At 39.2% G+C, this 27,155-nt stretch overlaps 3 protein-coding genes across 3 annotated transcripts; 2 read left to right on the top strand and 1 right to left on the bottom strand.

Moving 5' to 3' along the window:
- The first annotated feature begins 941 nt into the window (after positions 1–941).
- LOC129240531 (kinesin-like protein Klp61F) lies at positions 942–5,632 on the top strand. The gene is made up of 10 exons (XM_054876391.1): positions 942–1,155; positions 1,229–1,529; positions 1,773–2,355; positions 2,412–2,857; positions 2,918–3,061; positions 3,125–3,284; positions 3,341–4,426; positions 4,535–4,668; positions 4,728–4,964; positions 5,028–5,632. Exons 1-10 carry the CDS (start codon positions 1,067–1,069, stop codon positions 5,049–5,051), a joined length of 3,204 nt encoding a protein of 1,067 aa, XP_054732366.1. The 5' UTR covers positions 942–1,066; the 3' UTR covers positions 5,052–5,632.
- LOC129240532 (uncharacterized) lies at positions 5,603–27,096 on the bottom strand. Its single transcript, XM_054876392.1, has 6 exons — positions 26,319–27,096; positions 26,009–26,255; positions 8,045–8,171; positions 6,746–7,953; positions 5,962–6,246; positions 5,603–5,825 (listed from the first exon to the last, which is right to left on the bottom strand). The coding sequence occupies exons 1-6, from the start codon at positions 26,520–26,522 to the stop codon at positions 5,629–5,631; spliced, it is 2,268 nt and encodes a 755-aa protein (XP_054732367.1). The 5' UTR covers positions 26,523–27,096; the 3' UTR covers positions 5,603–5,628.
- LOC129240533 (uncharacterized PE-PGRS family protein PE_PGRS24-like) lies at positions 21,485–26,094 on the top strand. Its single transcript, XM_054876393.1, has 2 exons — positions 21,485–21,554; positions 24,945–26,094. The coding sequence occupies exon 2, from the start codon at positions 24,955–24,957 to the stop codon at positions 25,927–25,929; it is 975 nt and encodes a 324-aa protein (XP_054732368.1). The 5' UTR covers positions 21,485–21,554; positions 24,945–24,954; the 3' UTR covers positions 25,930–26,094.
- Positions 27,097–27,155: the final 59 nt, after the last annotated feature.

Raw genomic sequence — 27,155 nt, 5'->3', positions numbered from 1 at the left:
GCGCCTCTGATATATTTTATAAATAATACTTGAAAGAGTTTGAATAAACCGAATGATGTGTTAAAAAGACTCAATCAGAGAGCTAAATGAAAACTAGAGAAAAAAAAAGAAAACTTTTCAACTAATTCCAGTTATTTAAAAACAAAATATTTTACTAAAAGTGTTTTTGATATTTTCTGAACATGAGCGAATAACACTCAGTTTTAAGTAAGCTTCCGAAAATGCATAATTATTTTCAAATGTTCACTGTTCAAACGTTGAGAATACTTGTATTTAATGCTAATCGTATTGCCACCCATTTCGGAGTTTTTGGTAAACACTAGAGAGTGATCGAATTTCGGCTTCGGCCATGTTTAACAAAAAAACAGCCAAACATTCTGGTAAATTGTTTTCATCAAAAATTGTATATAACCTTTAGTTTTTCTATAAAAACCAACAATTATTTTTAAATTGTTTTGAAATGTCATCTTGTCCTCCATAAAATGTGGCTCGTGAGCCTATGTTTAGTATTGCAAATCAGCTCTATACCGGTAGGCGGTGCCACTAACTCGATATTTTTCTGCCAATCAGAAATGTTAAATGAATAACAGAAAATGAATATAAATTGTACTTTTCAGCCAGCACAAAAAAGCGGGATACGATTAACTACTACCATTAAAATTAGAGAGCTTGGCGTCTCGAATATATTTTAGAAATACAAATACCTATCATTTTCAAATACAAATACAATTATTTTTTAGAAAAACAAAACTGACGGTGTTCTAATTAGTTGAATAATAATTTAAACCTACCTTTTGGAATTGAAACTCTGATATGAACTATTTTTATTATTCTTAATTTATTCTTCAGTCAATAAGCTTACTGGCAACACTTTTGATTCATGCAACCCTGTGTGTGTGGGCGCAGCACTTCCATTTCGGCCAGCTGTACGAAAGTGAACGAAGCATTTCAAACGGTCGTTTCGAATTCAGCGACTGAAACAAGTAAATAGCAGCGAGATTGTAGTGAACTTTTCTTGTGTACCTCGATATTCTTATTGTGCTATCGTGATAATAATTTCTTTGCGATGAATACATCTGGAGGCAATAACAACGCATCGAGCCATCAACCGCGTAAGATATCTAATCAAAACATTCAGGTGTATGTGCGTGTAAGGTGAGTTGGAACCAACGTCGAATGTTCCCTCAAAATGCTATGAATTTATTATATATTTTGTATGTTTAATTAGGCCCCTAAATGCACGAGAACGTTGCATACGGTCAGCGGAAGTCATTGACACCATATCGCCCCGTGAAATAGTAACTAGACATACGGTTGATTCGAAGCTGACGAAAAAGTTCACTTTCGATCGCGTATTTGGTACAGACTCGCGTCAGGCGGATGTATACAGCACGGTGGTGGCACCTCTTATTGAAGAGGTGCTGTCGGGCTACAATTGCACTGTATTTGCTTACGGACAAACTGGCACGGGCAAAACGCATACTATGGTTGGCACCGAATGCGCAGAATTGAAATCATCCTGGGAAGACGTAAGTATAATAATGTACGATTTTGTGATTTTTTGAAAAGGGTGCATATTGGTTTTGGCAGCAGGTAGTTGTGCGATATATTAGTGGGTGCGAAACCAGTTTTCAATGAAAGATACAAAATAGCCTTGAAATGTTGCTTCTGATTTGAAATTCCTACCTGAGTCTTATGAAAGCTTTTAACATTTGAATTTTATAGATGTTATCGTAAACCGAAGTTTTCTGATGTGTTGTTTGTACTTCTAGGACTCGGATATTGGTATTATACCCCGAGCTTTGAGTCATCTTTTCGATGAGTTACGCATGTTGGAAATGGAATTTTCGATGCGTATTTCCTACTTAGAATTGTATAATGAGGAATTGTGTGATTTGCTATCGTCAGATGATAGTGTAAAGATCCGTATCTTCGACGATAGCACGAAGAAGGGTTCTGTAATTATTCAGGGCTTGGAGGAGATACCAGTTCATAGCAAAGACGATGTGTATAAGCTTCTCGAGAAAGGAAAAGAGCGACGCAGAACAGCTACGACCTTAATGAATGCACAATCCTCACGATCGCATACAGTATTTTCAATTTTAGTGCACATTCGGGAAAATGGCATAGATGGAGAAGAAATGTTAAAAATTGGCAAGTTAAATTTGGTGGATTTAGCCGGCAGTGAAAATGTTACTAAGGCGGGAAATGAAAAGGGCATACGGGCGCGAGAAACAGTAAATATTAATCAGAGTTTGTTGACATTGGGTCGTGTCATCACAGCTTTAGTGGAACGGACGCCGCATATACCATATCGTGAATCGAAACTAACACGTCTTCTTCAGGAATCATTAGGTAAGTTGGGATCTCTTTAAAAAAATATATCTCATTCTCAAATTTTCTTTGCAAAGGCGGTCGAACCAAAACATCGATCATTGCCACGATCTCACCTGGTCATAAAGACATAGAAGAAACATTAAGTACGCTTGAATATGCACATCGCGCTAAAAATATTCAAAATAAACCAGAAGTAAATCAAAAATTAACCAAGAAAACCGTACTTAAAGAATATACGGAGGAGATTGACAAACTAAAACGTGATTTAATGGCAGCTCGGGATAAAAATGGCATTTACTTAGCCGAGGAGACTTATACCGAAATGACATTGAAAATGGACTCACAGCATCGGGAACTAAATGAAAAAATGTTACTTTTAAAGGCACTAAAAGATGAACTGTCAAATAAGGAACGAATCTTTACAGAAGTCAGCCTCAATTTAGTCGAAAAAACAGAGGAGCTGAAGCGTACGACACAAAATCTTACTCAGACGCAAGGCGTGTTACAACAGACCAAAAGAGTAAATAAAATATATTTTAAATGAAATTAAAATTGTGCTGAATTTGCAAAATCTTTACAGATCCTTAATTGTACAAAAAAGCGTTATAAAGAAAAGAAAGTCTTGTTGCAATCCCACATGAAAACCGAGGAAGTGTTAACAAATCAAGCGCTTCAGATACTGGATGTTGCTGATGTTGCTACAAAAGACACACATCAGCTGCATGTAAGTTTATAAATACATCAGTAATTTTATTTCTCGATTTTAAAATTTAATATTTTTCTGCAGAGCACAATTGAGCGTAGAAAAGATGTTGACGTAAAGATCAAAACTGCTTGTGAACGATTTTCCGAACGAATGCATGATAACTTTGATGTAATGGATAGTAACTTAAGTGTCATGAAAGAGCAACAACAATCCTATACTCAAATGCTTCTGGAAGAATTTGGTAAGCTGTGTGAGTATGAATTCCTTTAGCGCCTTAAACAAATACTTCTTTCGTAGCCAACTCTGCAAACGTCCATAGAAAGCTGATAAGTAATAGTGGCATGAAAATTAAAAGTGTGAATGACTTATGTAAAGAGTCGCTTGCATCCACCACCGCAATCGTTGAGAAGTGCTCGAAAGTTCTAGCTGATTCTAGCAGTAAACACAAAGATATTTTAACTCAGCTGTTCAAGGAATTGGAAAACAAACAACTCGAATTGGTTACGCAGATGCAGAATAAACTGGTAGACTTAATTAAGTTTACCGATCAGCAAAAAGCCACCACTGAAAAAATGTGTAGTACCGTAGTAGAAAGTCTCCACGAGAAGTCTAAAAACCTTCAAACCCATACCACCCAAATGACAGAAGGAATTGCTAAAATAAAACAAATCTCGGATGCCAGCGTAGAGCAGTTAACAAAACTACAAATTGAGATCGAAAATGAACGAGCTGCTTCAGCCGAAGAACGCACAGTCATGGACGAAATCTTAGACAAGTTGAATGCTTTGAAGGAAAAGTCGTACAGTAGCAGGCAGTCGCGAGCAAATGAAATTACAAAACTAAAACTTGAGTTGGAAGAAAACGCGCAGTCGACTATTGATCAACTACAGCAGACCTCTGCGCTATCGCAAAACTTCTGTGAGACGAGTTGTAATCAAGATGTAGCAACGCAACGGGAGTGCGAACAGCATGCCACTGTTGCACTGGAATTCACTAATCAGCAAACAAATGTGCACAAATCACTCCAGGAGCAATTGCGCAGTTTGCAAACGGACGGTGGCATGCGTGTAGAAGAGTTCACAACTACAGCTGCTGCCCACTCGGAGTACACACAGAAAGTGCTGGAAGATTATGCAGATGAAATAAAACGAAGCCGTTTTGACAGTGAACAGAAAATTGAAGAAGCAACTGATGCTGTAAATAAGGGCCTTGCCGAAGATGCTCAACAACTGAAGCAGCACGTAGTAGTCTCAAACGGATTGACCAATTCTTTGCAACAAAATATTCTGAATTATGCAAACACCTACGAAGATCAGATGAAAACTTGTGTAGACGATGTAAACCAATTTAAGCAAAGTGAGCTCAAGACTTATGCTCCAACAGGTACGAAAACCTCCAACTCCAATCAGCAGTTTTCAGCGCTGAGACTATTTTAAGCTACTAAAACCCTTCAGGGCACACATTTAATACCTTCTTCTTTTAATGTTTCAGGCACCACTCCATCTAAACGCAATTTTGTGTATCCTCGCTCATTAGCAGCGACATCGCCACACATTGATATCGTAAAACGGTTTCGGCAAGAGAACGATTGGTCGGATTTGGATACTACAGCGCCTATTGATGAAGTATGAAGAGAGCATACAAATGTAGATGTCTGTATATTTAATTGTTTCTTCAATTTTAGGGAAGTGAAGATGAACACGAACTAAAGAATTCGGTTCAAGGAGTGTCCACTACTGAAACCCTATTAAACTCAACCCCTATAGATTTAACGAATGTAGAAACTCCACAACACTATACGTACGCATCCAAAAAGCTAAATGTTCTATCAAAACCACTACGCATCAGTAACTCGCTGTTCAACGGCAGTTCGCCGAGCAAACCATCCCCAATGCACAATTCGTCAGCACCAATTGCTAGAGTGAGTATTTTTATGATAATAAAATGGGAGTACTGAATGCTATAAACTATGATCAAATTACAGGCAAACAAGGAAAATGTCTCCTGAGTTTCAACGCATGGTATAAGTCAGTAAGAAAATATTGCATCCATATGTCATGGACTCCTACATACCTATATTACATTTCTGTATATCTATTTGAAAGAAACATTGCATCTAAGCCACCTTGAAGGTATATTCAACTGCGGATTGGTATACAAATGGAATCATTACTTTTGAAAACTACAGCCTTTTCTCATTCCAACTTTAATTTAAAACAATTGTCAATATATTTATAAAATTGAATAGACAAAAGTGAAGCGTTTACACTAATCACTGCTATTGAATTCATAATATTTGTTGAACCAGTGTAGCACCACATTGCATGTGCCAGAAGTTAAGGAAATCTGCTAGTTTTATAAAAAATAACAAATTAAATCTGCGTTAAACCTTTGTTATGACCTCCCGTTATGTCTTCGTAAAATGTTCTTGTGCAAATTTATTTCAGATGCTCTTAATTTGTCTTATGTTTATTTCTAAATGTATTCAACTTTAAACTTAACACTTTGGTTTGTGTGTGTAAATATTTTGCTTGTTTCATATGCCATTCGCTGATTTATAAATAATAAACAATACTTCGAAACATTTAATCATCGTCTTCTTCGTCCTTTAAAATACCCAAACGACGTGCAACCTCCTTAACATTGGAGATGAATTCCTCCTGTACAAGATTGAAACTCATTGCCAGCAATGCAATGCCGAAGAGCAAATACAACGAACAATAGGCAATTGACTGGCGCGATTCGTCCTTCACTCCTTTCGCGGGCACAAAGTCGCCAAACCCTGGAAACAAAAACAACACAATTTGATTTCAATTTCGGTGTCTTAGACGTCTCTACCAGGTTTGGTAAACAACATTCGATCAATACGCGAAGCATGCAAATTGTTACAAATGGGATATTTCAATTAAAAGACTCACCGATTGTGGTCAAAGTTATAAAACAGAAGTAAGCAGAGTCCAAAAACGACCATTTCTCCCAGTAGGCAAAGAGTGCTGCACCGCCCAAAATGTAACTGATTACCAAAAATACACACAACCAGATTGGCACTGGGCGATCTTTTGGTGAGATATCACCATAATAGTCGCTCCAATCATCACCATAGTAGGAGTCCTCGTCGTAGTCAAAGCTGGGACGTCTGCGTATCTGTCGTTTTACAGGAAATCCCATCGGCGACATTATGCGCGGTGACGGCGGTAAGCGTTCTATGAGTAGGAAGAAATGTGAAACCGGTAAAATAACTGATTAATGTATTTAAAAAAGAGAGCAAATAATACTTCGCTATCATTAATTGTGAGCTGTCGCTAAGGCAGGCATACCAAACATATGTTCAGCATGTGAAGGCAGCACGCATGCCACTAACCACTTGTTCACTTGCCCATCAAATCCACTCATCTAACACCCCTCTCCCTCTGGACACAACTTGTCGAGAGAGTAAGTCTCATGGGCCTACAGTAAGATGAGCTAGACGAAGACGACCGGTGATTTACATTGTACTGTCAGGGTTTAGTATTGCTGCTACAACAACAACAACAGGATTTATTTGTACGTGAATTCTTTTTTCGAAATCTCTCGGGTGCAACATAAATCAGCGCCTTAAGTCTGGGAGCCAATATTAAGAGTTTTCTATTTACCGCCGCTATGCGCTTATGGGAAACCCCTTTTACTTCATAATATTTTTGTTAGTATATTAGTTGGCCTTACCTGGTCTCTCTTTTCTATATCTCCGATCTTTATACTTGGATTGATGCGCCATATCACGGTTGTCATATTCGTCGTAAATGTCACGATCGTCTACATAGTAATCATCGTAATCTTCCTCATAGTCCTCAAGTGGAGCGGGTGATCGTCCGCGCTTTGAACGATTCATTGGATGTGGACCGAAATCGGGTAACTCCAATCTATCGCCAAAATGTGACTGATGTCCGGATTGTTGGCGGTGTGTCGGTTGTGGAGATGCATGGCGCGGTTGATTGTGGTGTGAATGGTAGGAGCTATCGCCATTGCTGCGCTGATCGTTGTGGTAACTGTTTTTGAGTAGTGCGGAGCGCGGCATCGATTGGCTGCGTGGCATGTGCTTGCCGCGTTGCTCACGGTGCTGATTATGCTCGAGCTCGTCGATTGCATACCGGTTGGGTATGATGGGAGTCTTGCGCACAACTTCCTCATCGACGACGTCCTCGTAATGAATGCGCGGATCAACAGATTTGGCGCGCGCCGTAACTGGTGCATGTGGTACGGATCGGCCGCGCTGCATTGTGCGCGGATTCATTCGATTGATTTCGCGCATTTCACGTGACTCACGGGGCGCTTCTCGTAATTCACGCGCCTCACTGCGCGCCGTTGGTGGTGGTGGAGCAACGTCACGGCGTGCGCTGGACGCGCGCACTGATCGCATGCTATACGAGCGCTTCGACGGCGGTACGTTTAGATCTTCAATTGAACCAAACCGTTGCTTCGAGTGTCCAACGTAACGCTCACGTTCGACGGTGTGTCGGCCGCGTATGCTTTCGCGGTTACGCATGCTGCGTCCGAATCTTGAGCCACGATTGAGAGTTTGTGTATGTCGGGGCCCCTCATCGTAATACTGTTGTTCGTACTGATAAGGCGGTATATGGCGGCTGCGCTGATGGTTGCTGATGTGTTGATGCCGACGTCCACTACTACGCCCGCCGTCGTAGTCGTAACGCCCAGCACGCAATTCCGGATCTGAATAAGCGTGCGGTAAACCCACCGAATTTTCAAAACCGGAATCGCCCACCGAGCGCTGTGTAAGGCGTATAGATCGTCGTACAGGTGGTGGCTGAGAGCGGGAGGTGTACCGTTGGCCGCGGCTAGAGCGGTGTCGCGGGCGACGTGGACGGCGTGCGGCGCGGGTGCAAACATAACAGCAAACGCGCCAATATATGAATCTGCATTTAAGTTAATGGAATATACACACATACAGATGCATAAGTATATATTTAGATCTGTAGTTAATATTCAATTGCATTCGATACCAACCTGAAAGAAGTGGCCATCACATCCCCGATATTGGAAAGGCAAAGCAGCATAAGAGGAATGCCCACAATAGCATAAAAAATGGTGGTCACTTTACCCCAGTCTGTCCGCGGCGATATGTGTCCATAGCCTGAAAATCAATCCAAAGGTAGGTCATTTGAAATGCATGGCCGAATCATTATTTATTTATTTATAAACGCCCTAAGCTCCATATTTAAGTCTATGCATTTTAATCCTTAAAGACTGTGACACAAAAGTAACTTTGATTAAACTGTTGATATATTACTTGCATATAAATATACCTAAGTATTTGGAAACAATTATAATATAGAATTCAAAAGATTTAAAAAGGCCACCCTTGAAAGCGAGAAATCAAGAACAACATCACTGTTAACCTTCCGTTGACAGCTTTTCTAAAACCCTAAGACTTTTTCGACTTTGGACGTGAATTTAGCCTATTTCCAATATAGGTAACGACTTGAGCTTCCAGGCAGCTCCCCAAAATTGAATTTTCTTTATGGATATAACATTTTAAAAATGGTCTCCGAACACGAACAAAGAGGCCAGACCCATGTGTTCAACCGAGGGTTAATGGAATTTAATTCACGTAAAGCGCGAGTAATGGGAGCATTTCTGGAATTGTTGGTTTTAAAGCTTTCCCCACAAAAGAGATAGAGGTTCCGTTCGATAGCAGCAAGTAGGGACAATCAATGACTCCAGTCATAATATTACAAGCAAAGTATAGACTTGAAATTTCTAAGAACTTGAGACTGATGAGCATGAGACGAGCAGAATATGATGGGATGACATAAATAAAGTTCAGAGACCGAAGGCTATATTTGAGAAACGTTTTTTGCACACGCTCGATTCTATTGACAGCCTGCTAACTACCTGGTCTCCAAATAAAAACAGTTATTTTAATATTTAGATTAACTTGATGACATAGAGATCAGAGAGCTTGGTGGTATCCCGTCTGACGAAGCCCAGCATGGACAACGATTTTGAAGTCATTTAATTTATATGGTTACTAAAGGAAATTTTGTTATCAAAGACGACGCAAAGGTCCTTAAACCCACTAACACACTGCAGGATACAAGTCGAGATGCTGTACTTAGAACGCACAAATTTGGATGTTTTCGAGCAGGTCATTTGAAACCACTTGGAGAAGTTCAGCGAAAATCGTGATTTCTGGCACCACAAGTAAAGCCTCTCAATATCGGCTTGAAGATGAATGGCGATCTCTTGATTATTTTTCAAATCATAGGGGTCCTCTGCAGGAAATGAAAATCGTCCGAGTACATTTTTCGCACGTAAAAGTTCCTCATAACAGTCATTACCCGTTCGAAGGCAGACATTCCAGTCATATATTAGAATTTCGACAAACGTAAATTGGAGAAGAAATTCGACTGCAAACCTTGCAAGAACATGCGCCGTACTCTTTTTTATTCAATGTCTGAGATTTTTTATTATGACCGCTTAATTTGAATTTAGTACCACTTTTTACATCGGGCGTACAGCGACACTGTTTTATGTGTGAATACTGCGGCTTAGTCGTGGAGAATCACTCGGAAAAAATCTTCTTGAAAAGAATGCGTAATTCAACGAGTTATTGATGCAAAATGAGTGCAGCAACACCAGAAACCATTGAACAACGGGATGATATTGTTTGTGAAACTCCAAGTTTGACTGTGCGCGAAATTGTTGATACCTTAGGCATATGAAATGTACCGGTTACTCCATATTTTATATATACTTATAGGTATATATAAGATTGGCGCTTACACCATTTTTGGATATTTGGTCGAGCTTGATGTTGTTCCATAAATGGAGGGTCCTGCAGTCTTAAACCAACGCCGAAAGGCAGATATTTTTTATAAGGAGCTTTTTCATTGCAGAAAAACACTCGAAAGTTTGCCATTGCTTGCGTGAGGCGACCGCTATTAGAAAAAAACTTTTTCGTTTTGATCTTTCACGCACTTTCGAATGTTAGTCACGCACCAACCCATTCGGCTACGGCGGCCCATATTTTACGAGAAGAATTCTCTATAGATTATTATGTCGCATTCGTTAACTATTCAGACGATATTTTTTCCAATCTTCCGTAAAATCATTACAGAGCTACTATAAAATTATTGAAGGATCAGTCGAGCAAGCGCATTGAAGCAAAGGAAGATTATATCGAATAAGAAATAATTTCATTTCTACAGGGTGGCTGATGAAAGCCGCTACCAAAAAAAAAATTGAATAACTTTTTATCTTTTTAAGTTATCTGTTCCATTTTTGTTTTAATTTGCAGATTGATCTTTAAAATTTATTAAAATGGATAACTGGGACACGCAAACAAGAATTTGGATAGTCCGCCGCTATCACGCACTGGAGTCCGTAGTTTTGGTACAGAGAGAGTACAGGCGGATGTTTGGCGGCGATCCCCCGAGCAGATGGACCATAATGAGACTGGTGAATAATTTTGCTGAGCAAGGAACAGTCGCAAGAAGGCCTTATCATCGAAACCCACCAGTTCGGACGGAGGAAACGATCACTGCTGTAGCTGCAGCTATACAAAGCAATCCAAGGGTTTCAACAAGAAGCTTATCTGCTCAACTTGGTGTCAGCCGACAGTCTTTGCAAACAATAATGCACAAAGATTTAGACTTATTTCCCTACAAAATTCAAATGGTTAACAAACTGAATGCAGCAGACTTGCCGATTCGCTTGGAATTTTGCCAGAAGATCCTGCAAATGGTGGAAGAAGACCAAAACATGTTAAACTGCCTTTTCATGTCTGATGAGGCCCATTTCGATTTAAACGGCAATGTGAACAAACAAAATTGTCGAATATGGAGTACTTCTAACCCACAGATACTCCACGAGACGGAATTGCATCCTCTTCGCGTGACAGTGTGGTGTGCGGTTTCTTCACGCTGTATTGTCGGGCCTTATTTTTTTGAAGAAAATGGTCACACCGTTACGGTTACTGGAGACCGTTATTTGAAAATGCTGAAAGAATTTTTCTATCCAGAACGACGCCGAAAGAGAATTCCTTTCAACTCTGTGTGGTTTCAACAAGATGGGGCAACGTCTCACATAGCCCAGACTGTTATGACAGAGTTGCGACGAAAATTTCCCAATAAACTGATTTCAAGAAACTCCGAATTTCGTTGGCCCCCCCAGGTCGCCTGACCTTACTGCACCTGACTTTTTCTTGTGGGGTTTATGTAAACAAGAAGTTTATAAAATAAAACAATCCATTCGGGCAACAATTGCGGCTATTCCTGTCGCAACTCTCAAAGCAGCAATGAACAACTTTTTACTAAGATGCCGCATTTGTGTCAACGAGCATGGGGGGCATTTAAATTCAATTATTTTTAAACCTAGTTAAGCTACATTTAATAAAATTTAATGACCTTCAACTTGAAAAAAAATAAATAAATGAATTCCATACACTAAAAAAAAAGTTATTTGAGTTTCTTAATGTAGCAAAATTCATCAGCCAGCCTGTATTTGCTTTCTTATTTTTCAGCCAACCTGTAAATGCATGGCAGTACTTAATTCGAATTCTTAAAGTGTTAAGATTCTATTAAATCGCCGTGATGAAATCATCCACATTTCGAATTAAATTGGAAAAATATTCAGCATTAAAAATTGTTAAATGACTTAAAACATACATACATACATACATACATATGTATGTGGCAATACTTAATAAACGGCTATAAAAAACTCATTCAAAGTAATAGGACTATGTGGCAAGCACTTGCTGTTTGGCTTACAATTATACACTACATTTGGATTTTTAATAATTATACAAATATACTGGTACAGTGAAACCTCTCCTAATGGACACCTCTATTAAACGGGCATCTCCCTTGTGTGGACATTTTTTCCTATACCAAGTTTTAATTATACATTTCGGAACAAATTACTCCCTCTTAAGCGGAAACTCTTGGCCAGACATGGACAATTATTTTTCATAAATATGACACAAAAACTCTATTAAGCGGATTCGAACTTCTTATCAAAGAACACTAAGATTTCTTTTCATAACAAATCAAACAGCAACCTCTGTTGAGCGGACGGGAACAAAATATAGAAAATGTCAGTGAACAGTTATTTGCGTACATACTTACTAAAGGGAGAAAAGTGGACTTCCTGGATAAAATATGATGCTTTTTCATGCACTCATTTATAGGGTTTTCCAAACAGAGGTGTTATTTTGATATTTAAGGAAAAATGCTATTTTTTAATATAAATGATCGGATGTTTATCTCATTATAAAGAGGAAGGTATGCCATTAGTAGTGGAAAATAACATCAGGCAAATGACCACCACGACCACGCTTACAGGACAATATCCTTTTCATGAAATTTTCCATAACCGAATTGCAAAGTAGCTGTCCTTTGTCCTCGATAACCTCACGAATTCCACCTTTGAGGTCTTGAATCGACCCTGGGCTGTTGGTCTACACCTTCTCTTTCACGTGGCCCCAAAGAAAAAAGTCACAAAGTGTTAAATCACAAGATCTCGGTGGCCAATTGTGATCAACTCTTCGAGAAATAACACGGTCCGGAAACTTTTCCCTTAAAAGATCAATGGTTTCGTTGCTTTTGTGGACGTAGCGCCGCCTTGTTGAAAATAAACGTTGTCCAGATCAATACCATCCCATTCCGGCCATAAAAAACCGTTAATTATCTCTCGATAGCGCAATCCATTTACCAATAACACCTTTTATTGAAAAACCCATTAGTTTGGTTAGCGCAGTGATTTTATTAACACTTACGAGGAAAACAATTTGTTTTTTTAATCAATTCTTGCAAACAGATTTTCCCACATAAAAAATAATAATTCAATAGATTTGGCATAATATCATCACTGAATCTCTGTATGAAATTTTTAAAGAAATAAATCCGATTTTCCTATTAGATTCAAAATTGGAAAAACACAGGCTGCGTTCATCGTGAAAAATGAAGAGATTATTATTGTTATTGACAAGATTATTGGAAAACCATCTGCAAATTGTTTCCTTTTGAAAAAATAAAATTAAAAACTTACGTCAATCGACCATTTCCCAGTTTTTTTAGGGACGAATTTAATTGTCTAGTTTATTGACTGAAATTAAATATTTATTTTTATTTTCGTTGTTACTTCACATGCACTTATGGGGTTGGGGGTAATCAAAATTTTCAAAAAATTGGATTCTTTTTGCATTTTCTAAAAATATAATATCTTAAAAATATTGTGTGAAAATTTGAAGTGAATCCGATAAATACTTTTCGAGTCATGCAACAATTAACAAAAGGCGCTCGGGCGATCTGGTGCGTTCGAGAGCAAGTAGCAAAACTTTAAATGCGTTTTTCTCAAAACTATGTTTTTTAAACTGGTCATCACTGTAACTTAAAAACCGCTTGGTAGATTTCAATAAAATTTATACTGCTTTTGAAAAACATAAAATACTCGTGCCTGATAGAAGGCTTTTTTTCAAAAATTTCAATTTTTTTAAACAATTATTGTCGGTTTTTTTTCTCAAAAATCTGAAAAATATTTTCTGAGGCTGCCATATTGTTAATTTAAAAAACAAGCTTCGGTGAGGCACAAGATTATCTATTAATAAAACTAATTTCCCTTGTCCGGTTGATTTTAGATGAACCTCCAAAGACTTGTGATGTTCACTGCAAGGGACTTCTGGAGAAACTGGTTCCACACAAACAACGATAGCTTTTACAATTATTCGTTTTTTTTTTTGAAATTTTGCTAAAGTTTAGTCGAAACATGATGTATTAATGTATGTTTTTATTTTTGTAAAATAAATTGACCAGCAAAAAAAAAATTATTGAAAATCACCATTTTTTCGGGCCTCTGACTACCCCTAACCTCTTATCCAAATAACTGAAATATGCACTTTTCTAAAAATACCCACACATTTTTGTTTAAATTGTACAGTATCAATATATTTTATTCAAATAAGAAATAGTATTTCATAAATTAAAAAAAATACCAGTCTAACGGTTAGACGCGATAGAAGTGAAGCCTTCCGTAAAACAAACTGAGAGAGAATAAGACGAAAGCAGCATTAGGAGCGGGATAATTATAGGTTCATTATAATATTGCTATAAAGTTCATATTTTATTTTCTTCATTTCATTATTATTCATCCTCAATGTTTTCAATTTCAACAAGTGATACGAGTGGCTTATGATAGCTAAAATATGATACAAATGCTTTGGTCTCGATGTTGTCAACATATCTTTGAAATACCGCGTCAATGGTTGTTTTTGATCGTGTTGTCGATTCAGTGCGATTGTTACACATTTTTAAATTGAATGTTGTATTGAGAAGGTCAATTAAAGGAACCGCTGTGTCCAATGCAAAATTTACGTTAAAATCGCCACTTAAAATCATTGGAACTTTATTGTAATCTTTTCTAAGTATCCGCGATACTTCTGGTGTATACTTTATTAAATTTTCGTGAATGAATTCCGTGATGCTATTTAGTGATTTTTTTTCTGTCGATATTCACGACACTTTTCTGCATTATTTTTCGGCATAATTGCGGTAAATATTTAAAAATGGAAATATTTACGAACATAAAAATACACACGCGGTTGCTATTATGAGCGTCCCCAGCAAAACCTGCGTGACCGAAACTCTAACACAATTACATTTTTTTGAATGTTACAAACACATATGCACGCAGGTTTTGCTGGGGCGTGACCGAAACTCTAACACAATTACACGTATTTGTTTGAAAATCGACTTTTTTTTTGGTTCTCCGTCACCTTTGGAAAATGTGTAAACAGTAAGCAAACTTTATTCATATATTTTTTCTCATTTTTGCATCAGTAAAATTAAACAAACGCCGTAGCCGAATGGGTGGGTGCGTGACTACTATTCAGAATTCACAGAGAGAACGTCAGTTCGAATCTCGGTGAAAACACCAAAATTAAGGAAAACTATTTTTCTAATAGCGCTCACCCCTCAGCAGGCAATGGCAAAACACCGAGTGTATTTCTGCCATAAAAAAAGCTCCTCATAAACATATCATAAAATAAAATAAAATAACTGTATAAAAAAAAATGTTTTTCTTGTGATTCGAACCAAGGATTTTGGATCGGAAGCTCACATTGCTAGTCGCTCGGCTATCGCGCCATGCTGTCGGCGCTGGCCTAAAAGTTATTTAGTTCGTCGCTACGTTTATATCAACATATAATATAACGCTTCGTAGCCAAGAGTGTCGCTTTTTTCGTTTCACTTTTTCTCAAATCACTCCCAACGATTCTAAAGAAGTTTTCACTTCAAAAATTAAAAACTAAAACAAGCGGACACGAAAGTTGACCGAAAGTGAGTATCCGCCCAAAGGAGGTTTCACTGTACTATACATACAAGTGTGTATATCTGTATCCTATACATATGTACAAGTGCCTATGCATGTATGCGTCAGTGCAATATGAAGCATTCGATGCCATTGAAAATTGGTCAACCAACTGTAACGCATTGGGCAAGGCTCCCCAATGATCAGACGCATCTCACATACGAGTACAATACGAGCAATGCGATTTGTGGAACTTTTATTCATTCCGCGCAATTATGATTTTTATGAAATACCTACTTGAACGAGTACTACGTTGATGCGAATGAGTAACTCAGAACTTGCGGTTTCCATTGTTTATGTGTCTCCTAATAGCGCATGACACACTTTAAATTCAATTGCTGGAGTCACCATTTTGAGCGGCTGTTTGCATGTCATCCGATTGTGCAGGAAATGTGAGTCAAATTACCAGCAGTGGCAGACTTGCAATTAAGTGAAGTTGTGAATTTGTCAAGTTGCGAAGTTGTCATTTTCTAATCAGTACTTTTTTATTTGTTTTTGGCTTGCTTTTAACGCAAGAAAATGCAAATCCCCATAAACAAATTCGTGGCTCAAGTCAATGTACGCCATTGGGGTGTGTGATACAGACATACAGTCCGGTTCACTTGAATGGAGGCACTCAGTTTCCCTAAATTATTTGCGCGTTAAAGCTGTAAAAATGAATCGGTTTTTTAGTCATTCATTGTTTGGTCGAAAACTTCTTAATTCTAATAAAATGGGTGAGCAGAAAGGTGTAACAAATCGCGGAAAAGGACAAATCGATTTCTTGACCTCAGATGGGCTTTCAAATCGCCAAACTGCCAAAAAGATTAGTCGAAGTCCAAACGTTGTGGATGCTTACGTGAAACCAGGTGTCTCCTTTGGTAAGAACTACAAAGGCAGAACTGCGATGGCTTTGATACCGAAGGAAAGCCGCAAAGTCCTTAGGATTGCATCAAATTCCGCCCTTTCACAGCAAAAATTAAAGAAATGGTAAATTTCGCAGCCAGCAAATCCACCATTCGAGCAGCTATTCTAAAAGCGCCACATCCGAAGCATAAAAAATTACAAAAAAATACCACTTTTGAATAAATTTCGCAAAGAATGCCGCATCGATTTTGCAATCGACCACATAGCTTGGAGTTCTGTTACAAATAACGGCCCCGCTGAATGGAAAAATCTAATATTTACTGACTTAAGAAAGGAGGAAAGCTACCTGAGTGGGCATCACAGTCGAGAAAATCATGGTATGGGAAGCTATATCGTACTATGGCGCATTCGAATTGAAAATTGTAGACCAAAAAATTACGGGGACAGCTATAAAGCTCTGTTGGAATCATATTTTCCCGAGATTCGTGAAACATTTGGAGCTATTAATTGGATCTTTCAATAGGATAATTCATTTGTATACACCTCAAGTGTGGTGAGAACTTGGACTGCGTCCCAAAGCGTTGAAACTTTTGCATGGCCCCGTATTTCCCAGATCTGAACATTATGGAAAATCTATGATGGCTTGCTCGTAAAGTTTATAAGAATTGGCAACAATTTTCATCATTAAAACGGCCTGGTCTTAAATTTCATTAGGCTCCCTGGAGGCTATACATTCATCAACGCATTTGCGAAGTAATTTATAAACAAGGTGGCATAACAAACTATTAAGCTTTAAATAATAAATTTAAAAAAGAGATTTTCTATATTTATATATTTTCTATATTATCTTATTAGGTCGGTCAGTGCCTCCATTCCACTGAACCAATAAATCAAGAACAGTATTACAGCTGCTGAAGTTTTACTACTGCGACATACCGTTAGATGGAATAATATTTTGACGCATGTCGAGTAAAGTACAGTCTTCACCTTTGATTACTAGACCAAATATCGCTGCTTTAAGGTAGTAGTCTGGTAACTTATTTTGAAAATTTCGAATTTCGGTTTTTTACATATTTTGAAAGTGCAATATATTGGTAATATACTGTACAAATTTTAGACCGAAATTCGAAATATTGACGAAATTATAGCACATACATGAGAGCGGCTCGTACTTGCGCGGCTCAATTGCTAAAACTTTAAACGCGTTTTTCTCAAAACAACGTTTTTCCGGATGGCCGTCGTGAAAACAAATTTTCTATCTAACGGATTGAGCTGAAATTTAGATATGTTTTTCTACACATCAATAGTTCTGACGGGTAGTAGATTTAATTTATTTCGTCCCTTCCATTTTTTAGTCCGATTTCCACTTTAAAAAAAGGCAATTTTCTTACGAAGTCCGCCCTTTTGTTATTTTTTGTCAAAATCATTTGAACTTACTACCCGCCAAAACGACAAGCACACTGATTAATAAGCAATTTGTTTTTTGTGTTTCAGATGACCACAAGTGACGAAATCACGCCGGCTAGCCACTGTACCTCTTTTTTTGCCGCTTGCTGCAGTGTACAAAAATAGTATCAAAACATTAAAAACAAAAAAAAAATTTTTTTTGTACACCTTCTGATACCTTTAATAACATATCAGAAAATCAAACCGATTGAATTTTATTTTCCCTTCCAAAAAATGTCCCAAACATGGCCTCAAAAAACGTGTAAGTTACCAGACTACTACCTTAATATCCATTTTCTTCCATAAAGATTATTGCCTCTAACCAAGTGAGCCGGACTGTACCATATGTATGTACATATTTTTTTAAATTTCGACACAAACTAACTACAGATATTGTAAGCTAATGTAGTTGGATTTACCTTAAACGAAGCTCTTAACGTATCGTCGGCATTTCCGCGTGGTGGCCAAAACCATTTGTTTTGATTGGCCGCCTCGGTCAGTAAACTCCAATTTGTGCTTTTACGAAAACCACAAAAATTAAATGACAATAACTTTACTAACAAATTAATGCATTAATACATACACACATACATGACAATGTATGTTTGAGCGTAGGGTACCTGTTTTTGAGACCAAAAATAAAAATGAGTTTGGGAAATACCCAAAAAAAAAGCACATAGCCAAAGCGTCCAGAACTGACCTTGTCTAACGTAATGATTTTTTGGCTTGAAGTGTCGGCGCTGTGCATTGGAGCGTGGAAAATGCGGAAAGCGCTGCTATTCTTCCACTGCTACAATCCGCTCACAATCATTGTCCAATCATCACTAATACTCGGACACTTCGTCGTAGATACAATGAAATGTGAACATCCAAATCAAAACCAAACTTTGGAGGTCAAACACGTGAGAATGCCACTGTGGTGGTTGGGCAGTTGGCTAGAGCAGCAGCGGTGATCTAAATGCACACATACATATATACATACATGGATACATGTGTGCACGGATGCGTGAGTGGGTGAGTTGGTTTAAATTCCGAACTAATTCATTTACATTTCACTTTGAAAATGGGAATAAAATAGCATCTAATCTACTATTTTGACTGCATCCAAACAGATGTACACATTCACATACATACATGCAGGCATATCTATATAGCAGATGATTAATTACACAGTCACATTGAAGTTCAATGCTGCTATTTTATATTTTTATTTTTTATTATAATTTTTTTTGAAAAATTTGCTGTTATCTCATTTCAAGTTGAATAATCGGCAGTGGTATGTGTATATATTTGAAGACTCGAATTTTAATTTTCCACTATAAAATTGTTTTTGTGTATTGTGCCAACACTCAATATATCCATAACATGCACTTTTGGGGTGATGTGTTTATCGGTATTGGCTTTGGTATTTCGGTCCCATTTCGTATTCCTCTCACGAAATCACCGAAAACAACAAATATTCACTTAATTTACATACACACGCATTTACATATTTTCACTTTGCCCAAAGCGGTGCCAAAGATTCCTTTCGAGCGTTAAATTGCTAATTCTTCGAATGATATACATAAATGATTTATTCGAACATTTATTGGGCGTCAAATGTGCAGTGATTAATGGAGGTATAATGCCAGTGACCACTGAATGATGTCGATTGTTGGTGATGATTGCTGCAAAGACAGCGCCCACACACTCACACACACCCTCCCACATGCCCAAATGTTGCATGTCGCGCAATGCAGCCACTGCAACATCGCCGTGATCATTGATTAGAACGTCTTACGAGGGTGCGTCAAGAATCAGAACGGCTGGCATTGCCAACTCAAGTCCAACAGATTGTTTGCCGAGAAACATCTTGCAAAGGAGCTCATCCAATTTTCCGACATATCTCGCAAATGGTTTGTTATGACGGCCACTTGAAACAAGCGTCTACGGGAATTCACGCGAAAATGTATATGGAATTACTGTCCGCGAAATAGGGCATCTCCTCCTCCTTCCCTCTTTGTTAACATTCAACACCAAAACAACCGTTTGAAACTTCAAAGAAGTGTTGCAGAAGGTTTTGCACACAGCACACCACCAGAGGCGAAGAAACCGTAGAGACAGTGAACTTTCCGTTGCGAATTGGAGACGAGGAAGACCGTGTTGGAGTGAAGTTTAGCACACCAGACAGGGCTAGTCCAATGTCTTCTCTACAGCATCTTTACAACGAGGTTTCCACGCTCAACAAACAACTTCTGCTAGGGAGCTACCGTAGGAATCACCTCTGAAGGCACTTGCTAGAGCCTGAGCCACTTTCAAGGCGACTTAGAAGACATCTCTTCGACTGCACCAACGAGATCCAGTACCAAACACAACTACAACTACTGGACCGGACACTATATAGAAAGACATTGAGCATACATCGGGACACTCTCTTCACTTTCCTAAACTTCCGACCCCCAAATGCCGTTTTCAGAGTACGGCCACCACCTATTACAAACGAAGAGCTTCAGCTGCCTCTTGAGACCCGCATAACTTTAGCTCAATTACGGTTCGGATATTGAAGCAGGTTATAGGTATGCCTAGCTATACAGAATCGATCACAACATTCTCAATATATGTCCGGCATGTGAAAGTACACCGTACGATACTAACCACCTATTCATAAGCTCTCTTAAGCCCATTATCCTGGACCCAACCTGTCCGTTTTCTGTGCCTACCGTTAGATGAGTTAGATGATAACGCTCGGTTACTACGCCGCACTGACAGGGCCTAGTGAACTGCTACAACAAGGCCGGGATGGATAGGTCAGACAAAAAGGTGATGGTGAGAGTTTTTTGGACTGCGCGCATCACTCACATGGATTACCTTGAAAAGGGTAAAACGATAACCGGCGGATATTTTTCAAAGCTGTTCGATTGTGCGCCGATTTGAATCAAACCACCTACTGATTTAAGAGGAAAGAATTATTTACTCAAAGAAAAAAATTACATGAATTAGGAAAGGAACTCCCCCCTTTCTTTAGAAATATAAAGAAATAGGTTGATAGTAAAAGATTTGGGTTGAATGAAGAGGCCCCCGTTAAAGCAAATACCTATTTTGAGGACCTGGAGAAATCGTTTTATTTGGAGGATAACAAAAGTTGGGAGAAATATTTGATGAAGTGTTTCGAAAAATCGAGGGACTTTGTAGAAAAATAGGCCGTCCAACTGATTTCAATGTTCAGAGACTTATTGGCCACCCTCATACGAGTATATTGACATATGTTGCATCTTCGGCGATCGGGTGGTTTACGCAAAGACCACCAATAGCAGAAGAAACCACAAAGAAACGTGCCAACGCGAAGCCGCTAATGAGTAATGACAATTTGACAATGCAGATATTTCCTCAGAAATGGTCGATTGATTTTATTTTGAATGAAGGGGTTTCAACCATACAGTTACGATGTACTTATGGGCCTATTTGCAACAAACTTACAATAATGCAAAGGCTGCTTCTACCAGACTGCGGCATTATTTTTATTATTATTTTTTTTTTGTCAAGCACACACCAAGCACCGGCAAACTTCGGCTGGGAGCCGTCATCATTAAATGTGGATTAATAATTCTTTTTTTTTAGCTTTTTATTATTATTTTTTATTGGTCGCAGAAGTCGATGACGCTTCGCTTGGCGTTTCGCACGGTTGATTTTTTTTATATAAGAAGCGTGTGGCCAACTCATGCCAAATTATTCTACCGACAACCAGCGACGCGTTCAAACGCAGCACAACAAAAAGTAGGCATATTTTATTTAATTTCGTCTGGAGTAAAGCAGAAGAAGTGCAGGGTAGAAGGATATATTGAAACAAGTGCGAGCAAGTGGAATATTTCAAGTGAAGGTGATTAAAGAAATAAAAAAAAAATTATATTGTAGTAAAATTCAAATAACAAGGCAGAATAATTGCAAAAATTGCAATATCGAAATATCGAAAAATATGTAAGACGTGCATTTGTATGAGTTTACGGGTATAGACTACCTATAGTTTAATATTAAAGTGATTAGAGGTACCTTGGATACTGATACCGTTTTTAAGTGACTAAACATTTGCAAGGACATCAACATAGGCAATCAAAGAAAGTTCCACGGGATTCCAAAGACGAACCCTTTTGGCCTAAAGAGGTATATCAAGCAATGCAAGTGAGAATTGGGCAAAAAAATAAAAAAATGCACTTAAAACTGCCACAGAACCTTATACATTTTGCGTAGTAGGAAATGGCGTCGTTGGATACACAAACCGTTTCCTGCAAACAAAGTTTTCACTCTACTTTAACAAAAAAAAACCGTTACACTTCAACTGCCTACTTACATATTTTGTTGAAATTTAAAAATATTTTTCTGCCCGTAGTTTGTGCAGGTATTAGCAGTCAAGCGGTATCTCCCTTGCAACCACAGGTGGAGGAACATTTTGAAAGGCTGCGAGCGCATTCATTTTATTATAAATAGAAATAATAAAGTTTTATGAATATTAATAGCCTAGACAGACGGTATTGTTAATCGGGATTAATTACTTAATACGGAATTATCTCCAGCATCAAATGCAACTAATGCGATGGACAACTTGACTTAATACTCATAATTTAAGCGGATTAGGGAAATTTGCGATGGCAACATTGCCGAAAAATTGCAGTTAATTTTTATTTCGAATGAAAAATAACGAAGCTTTTAAAGAGAAAAACAAGAAAAAGCAAAGAAAAGAGAGGTAGTTTCCTCCAATACGTTCGAAATTACATTAATTGTTTTGATATTTCGGAGTTAGAGAAATTGCAATTTTCTTAGTATCAGCGCGGCTAATACCCGTATTTGTTGCCTGCGGTCCATCTTTAACTGACGAAACCGTCCAATAAGGAACTAATACGCGTAATAACCGTCTGTCACGCGATAATTTTAATCAGAATTAACTGTACCGGTAATCCCGATTAACGCCGCCGTCAGTCTAGGCTTTAGGAAAGCGTTAAATACCGCTATAGAGTATGTTATGATAAAAAATAGGAAATTAAAAAATTGAAGTTGCTATCAAGTCACTTCTTCTCGTTTTTCATATTAGAGCCACTTTCTGGATTCGTAGCAATTCGTGATCAGTTGGCTTTACGCTAACGCAATTATCCGAAAATTGTTGGAGATGTTTTAGGCTTTAACAAAATTTTTTTTTTTTTTATTAAATTAATTGTTGTAACGTTTGATATTTTTCACTATTTTCAGTAGGAAAAAACTTAAATTTGTCTGAGCACTACTCGATCCTCGTTCTCTCACTACCACATAAGTCCAAGCCAATGTGGAGAAGTTTTAGAAGACACTTTTCTCTCAATGCCGCCTAAGCTTCCAATGCCACTTAGCATCTTCTTTTCCCAGCCGAAAAGATAAAATGAGCATTCCGCCGTTAGTTTGCTTGCTGACCACTCGACACTAATATTACTTTCTTCATGACTAAATGGTGCAACCCTCTGCAGTCCTGACTCCCTGAATCTTACTTCCACGGCAAAAAGCTATAGGTTAAAGAAAGAATATTTGGAAATCAGGCGCACATTATTTACTTATCGGAGACGGGATGAAAAAGATAAAGATCAGCTAATGATGGCACCACCGGTCGGGCGGCCGCTGTAGCTGTTGTTGTTGTAGCAGTATCTTCGCCCTGTCAGTGTAGTGTAATTACCGGTCGTCTTCGTCTAGCTCATCTAACGGTAGGCCCAGGAAACTGGCTGTTTCGACGGGTTGGGTCCAGAGGGAGAGGGGTGTTAGATGAGGGTTTGTTGGGGCATGTGAAAAGGTGGTTAGTGTCGTGCGGGGTGCCTTCACATGCTGGACATATGTTTAGTATGTCGGGGTCAATTCTGGATAGGTAGAAGTTTAACCTGCTACAGTATCCAGAACGTAATTGTGCCAAGATGACGCGGGACTCTCGGGGAAGCTGGAGCTCTTCATCTGCGATGGGTGGTGGTTGGACTCCGATAACGGCATTCGGGGGTCGGGAGCTTAGGAAGGTGGTAAGGGTCTCCCGATGGATGTCGTTTAGTGTGTGTCTAAACACTGTCTGGTCCAGTAGATGTATGTTAGTTTTGTCCTGGATCTCGTCGGCGTAGTGTAGTAGGTGTCTCTTGGCGTACCTGGGAGGGGGCTCTGGCTCAGGCAGGTATCTGTAAGGGTGAAACCTACGGTGACACCCTAGCAGAAACTGCTTGCCGAGCATTTTGTTGTGCTCCTTAACAGGGAGCATGTTGGCCTCATCGTGTAGGTGTTGAATTGGGGACATCAGGAGACATCCTGTCGCGGTCCTAATGGCAGTATTCTGGCAGGTCTTTAGTTTCGTCCACTGCGTATCACTGGTTCCAGGCGACCAGACAGGCGTGGCATAGTTGAGAACCGGTCGGCCTATTGCTTTGAAAGCCGACAGCAACATTTCTTTGTCTTTGCCCCAAGTGCTGCCGGCGAGCGACTTGAGGACCTTGTTGCGATTCTGTACTCTCGTTGCAATAGCGGTTGTGTGCGCTGAGAAGGAGAGCAAGCTGTCAAAGCTGTCAAAGGTGACTCCCAAAATTCTGGGGTTAGGCCGCTGTAGCCAAGTGGGTTGCTGCGTGATTAACATTTCGAAGTGCATAGATTCGAAACTTCGGACACGAAATACCAACTGATAGAAAAAGTTTTTTTCCAGTGACAGTCGCTCCTCGGCAGACAAGGGCAAACCTCTCAGTGTATTTCTGCTATGAAAAAGCTCCGCCAGCCGTGCGGAGGCGACGTAAAACTGCAGGTCCGTCCACATGTGGAAAACATGAAGACGCACACCACATATAGGAGGAGGAGCTCGGCCAAATACCCAAAGAAAGAATCTAAGCTCCAATTATATTTATATATATATATGTAATGATGGCACAATCTCGATCTTGTCATGCAACTTTAAGCTTGTCTTGATGTCCAGGACACGTCTACATAGCTCGGATTTGAAGAACGGGAAGTTACCTTGGCAAAAGCTTTATTTCTGCATTATATTTCTGTTTGTCTATAAGAAGCTGGGTGTACATCTTGCAATCTTTCCTGATACCATCAGGCCTGATACCAGCCTAGACTTACTGCAAGGCGATTCAATGAGTTTCAGTTTTCTATTTCTACTGGAGCAAATGCTCGAGACCTATATTCTGGGCCTGGACTGTTAGTGTCTTAAAAAATCCAAGCATTTTAATTTACACACATACACACATATGTACGTAGAATAAAGAATCAACTCCTCTCATTTCAGGTGAAAAAGAATGAACCATTTACAAGTTCTGATTGCACTCACAACACTACTGTGTAGTGTATTTGGTGCCAACGAAGATGCCCATTGGGTGTGGTCCAAGCGAGGCGACAGTGAGCACCGACCACGTCCTTTTCATAATGAAATTTCAGCCAGATATCAGGGCAGTGCACTAAGGCGTAATGCGCGCGCACGCGATCGCGAACCGACTACTAGGCGCCCACTGCCGGGCCAACCACAGAACGACGAAATCGACGACTATCCAGATGAAGAAGTAAATACAAATGTTGGCACACGCAATTATCCTTACCCGCCCTTCGGCAATGGGCAGCAGTTTGGCATAAACAACTACCCGAGTTTCGGCGGTATTGGGGGCCCTGCTGGTGGCGGCAATGGCATTTTGGTTGGACCTGGTGGGCCAACGGGTATAATTGGCCGGCCTCAACCACAATATCCGGGTGCGTTTCCCTCAAACGGCTTTATAGGTCAACCTGGAGTTGGATTTCCAGCACAACCAGGCATTTTCGGAGGCGCTAATGCGGGAGGAAGTGGATACTTAGGACCTGAAACTGGTCTAAATCCTGGTTTTGGTGGACAATTTGGCGGAGCGGGTCAATTTGCAAGCGGGCAATATCCGGCTGGTGGTCAGTACCCAATTGGCGGACAATTTGGGCTAAACGGACAATATCCCGGAGCTTTTGCGGCAGGCGGTACACAATATCCTGGTGGTCAGGCCCAAGGCAACCAGTTTCCAGGCGCACAATACCCCAGCGGTGGACCACAGTACACCGAAGGTTATGGGTTTCCAGCCTATATCCAATACTCAGGAGGAAGTCCCTTCGGCTATGCCACCACTTTCAATGACAATGAAAACACAAATCGAAAGCTAGAAGCGGAGGGGAAGAGTGCAGTCAGAGTGAAAAGTAGCAAACTAACCGATCAAGTGGATGACAAGATCACCAAAGGTTTCACCAAAGTGCCGAATTAGACGGATTATCTATAGCTGTAATGTAGTGTAAATATATTTAAGTAGTTTTAACTTTTTAAGTAAGAAATGTCACACTCACCTATGGTAGTTATAACGATGATCGAATAAAAAAGTGAGCCAGCAAAGGTCCATTGCGACTTTCGGACGTCCTCATCACCATCCCAACCGTTAGTTTTAATGGCAGTCACTATTTGCTTTTCAAAGCTAGCCAAATCCTTCATCACATTGGCAATCCAATCATTTTCGGAGAGGACAGATGCATTATCGGAGAAATGCCAAATTTTATCAGTTAAATTTAAACGCAAGTACTGAATGTCCCTTTTCACCTACAAGACACAGAAGCAATTTCTTTATGCAACTACAACAATTTTAGCAGAATTTTAGCTTACTTCAATCTCGTGTGGCATTTCCAAGTGTTGAAAGAGGTAAGCGCCGCCAACGCAATACGAGACCACCATTAACACCAGAATCACATGCGACACAACACACGAAATGACTTTCCATGAAAAGCAAATCGCAGTAATGCATTTTCCGCGCGTCGGCTTTTGGTCAAGCATATGCGGCGGCAATGACTGTGCGCGCCGAGCCGACATGTCGTCAACTCTCTATGCTTACACCCAATCCACTCTGCTAAAAACCGATCTTTAATGCTATTTTATGAGAAACTTTTTAAATGCAAATTTCGCAAGTGGATTTGTATATTTATTGCATTACAGATGCAAGTCGGAGAGCACACAAATGCGCTATGTTTATCACCGCGGGATAGCCCAATAGCCAAAAAATAGCCTACACACGCTCGGAGCGTTTGGTTTATTTTAAAATCGTACACACTGCCTATTGGTTTATTTTTGTGAGCCGAAAACTATGTATGTATGTATGTTGCTGTTGAGACATAAAGGAACCGACACAATCGCTCGCACAAAGTAAATTTTTAAAGATTTTCTATGGATACACACGCAGCGCCAGCGTTGCAGAGATATTTGGAATTTTTAGTAGAAACATCCATATTTATTTCACTATTTAAATACGCTTGAGCAATCATTTTTAGTTAATTAGGCACTTCTACTACATTTTAATTGAAGTTTTGCAGAATTTTCACATATAATATTAGCTTTTTCCTCCAAAATAAAACGCAACTGTAAGACTTATTTTTCAACCGTACCCAACACGAACTGAGAGCAGACTAATTAGGCCCGATAACATCTCGAAACATTCCTCTTATTTTG

The sequence above is a fragment of the Anastrepha obliqua genome, chromosome 3 (assembly GCF_027943255.1).
Source record: "Anastrepha obliqua isolate idAnaObli1 chromosome 3, idAnaObli1_1.0, whole genome shotgun sequence".
In the NCBI taxonomy this organism is placed as follows: domain Eukaryota; kingdom Metazoa; phylum Arthropoda; class Insecta; order Diptera; family Tephritidae; genus Anastrepha; species Anastrepha obliqua.
The sequence above is the reverse complement of the archived record's forward strand: the minus strand, read 5'-3'. Positions and strand labels throughout refer to the sequence as shown.

Coding starts and splice junctions, on each gene's coding strand:
- LOC129240531 (XM_054876391.1), top strand. CDS start 1,067: ATGAATACATCTGGAGGCAATAACAACGCATCGAGCCATCAACCGCGT. Junction 1,156..1,228: donor CAGGTGTATGTGCGTGTAAG/GTGAGTTGGAAC, acceptor ATGTTTAATTAG/GCCCCTAAATGCACGAGAAC. Junction 3,285..3,340: donor AATGCTTCTGGAAGAATTTG/GTAAGCTGTGTG, acceptor CTTCTTTCGTAG/CCAACTCTGCAAACGTCCAT.
- LOC129240533 (XM_054876393.1), top strand. CDS start 24,955: ATGAACCATTTACAAGTTCTGATTGCACTCACAACACTACTGTGTAGT.
- LOC129240532 (XM_054876392.1), bottom strand. CDS start 26,522: ATGTCGGCTCGGCGCGCACAGTCATTGCCGCCGCATATGCTTGACCAA. Junction 26,256..26,318: donor AAATGCCACACGAGATTGAA/GTAAGCTAAAAT, acceptor TGTGTCTTGTAG/GTGAAAAGGGACATTCAGTA. Junction 5,826..5,961: donor TATAACTTTGACCACAATCG/GTGAGTCTTTTA, acceptor TTTTGTTTCCAG/GGTTTGGCGACTTTGTGCCC.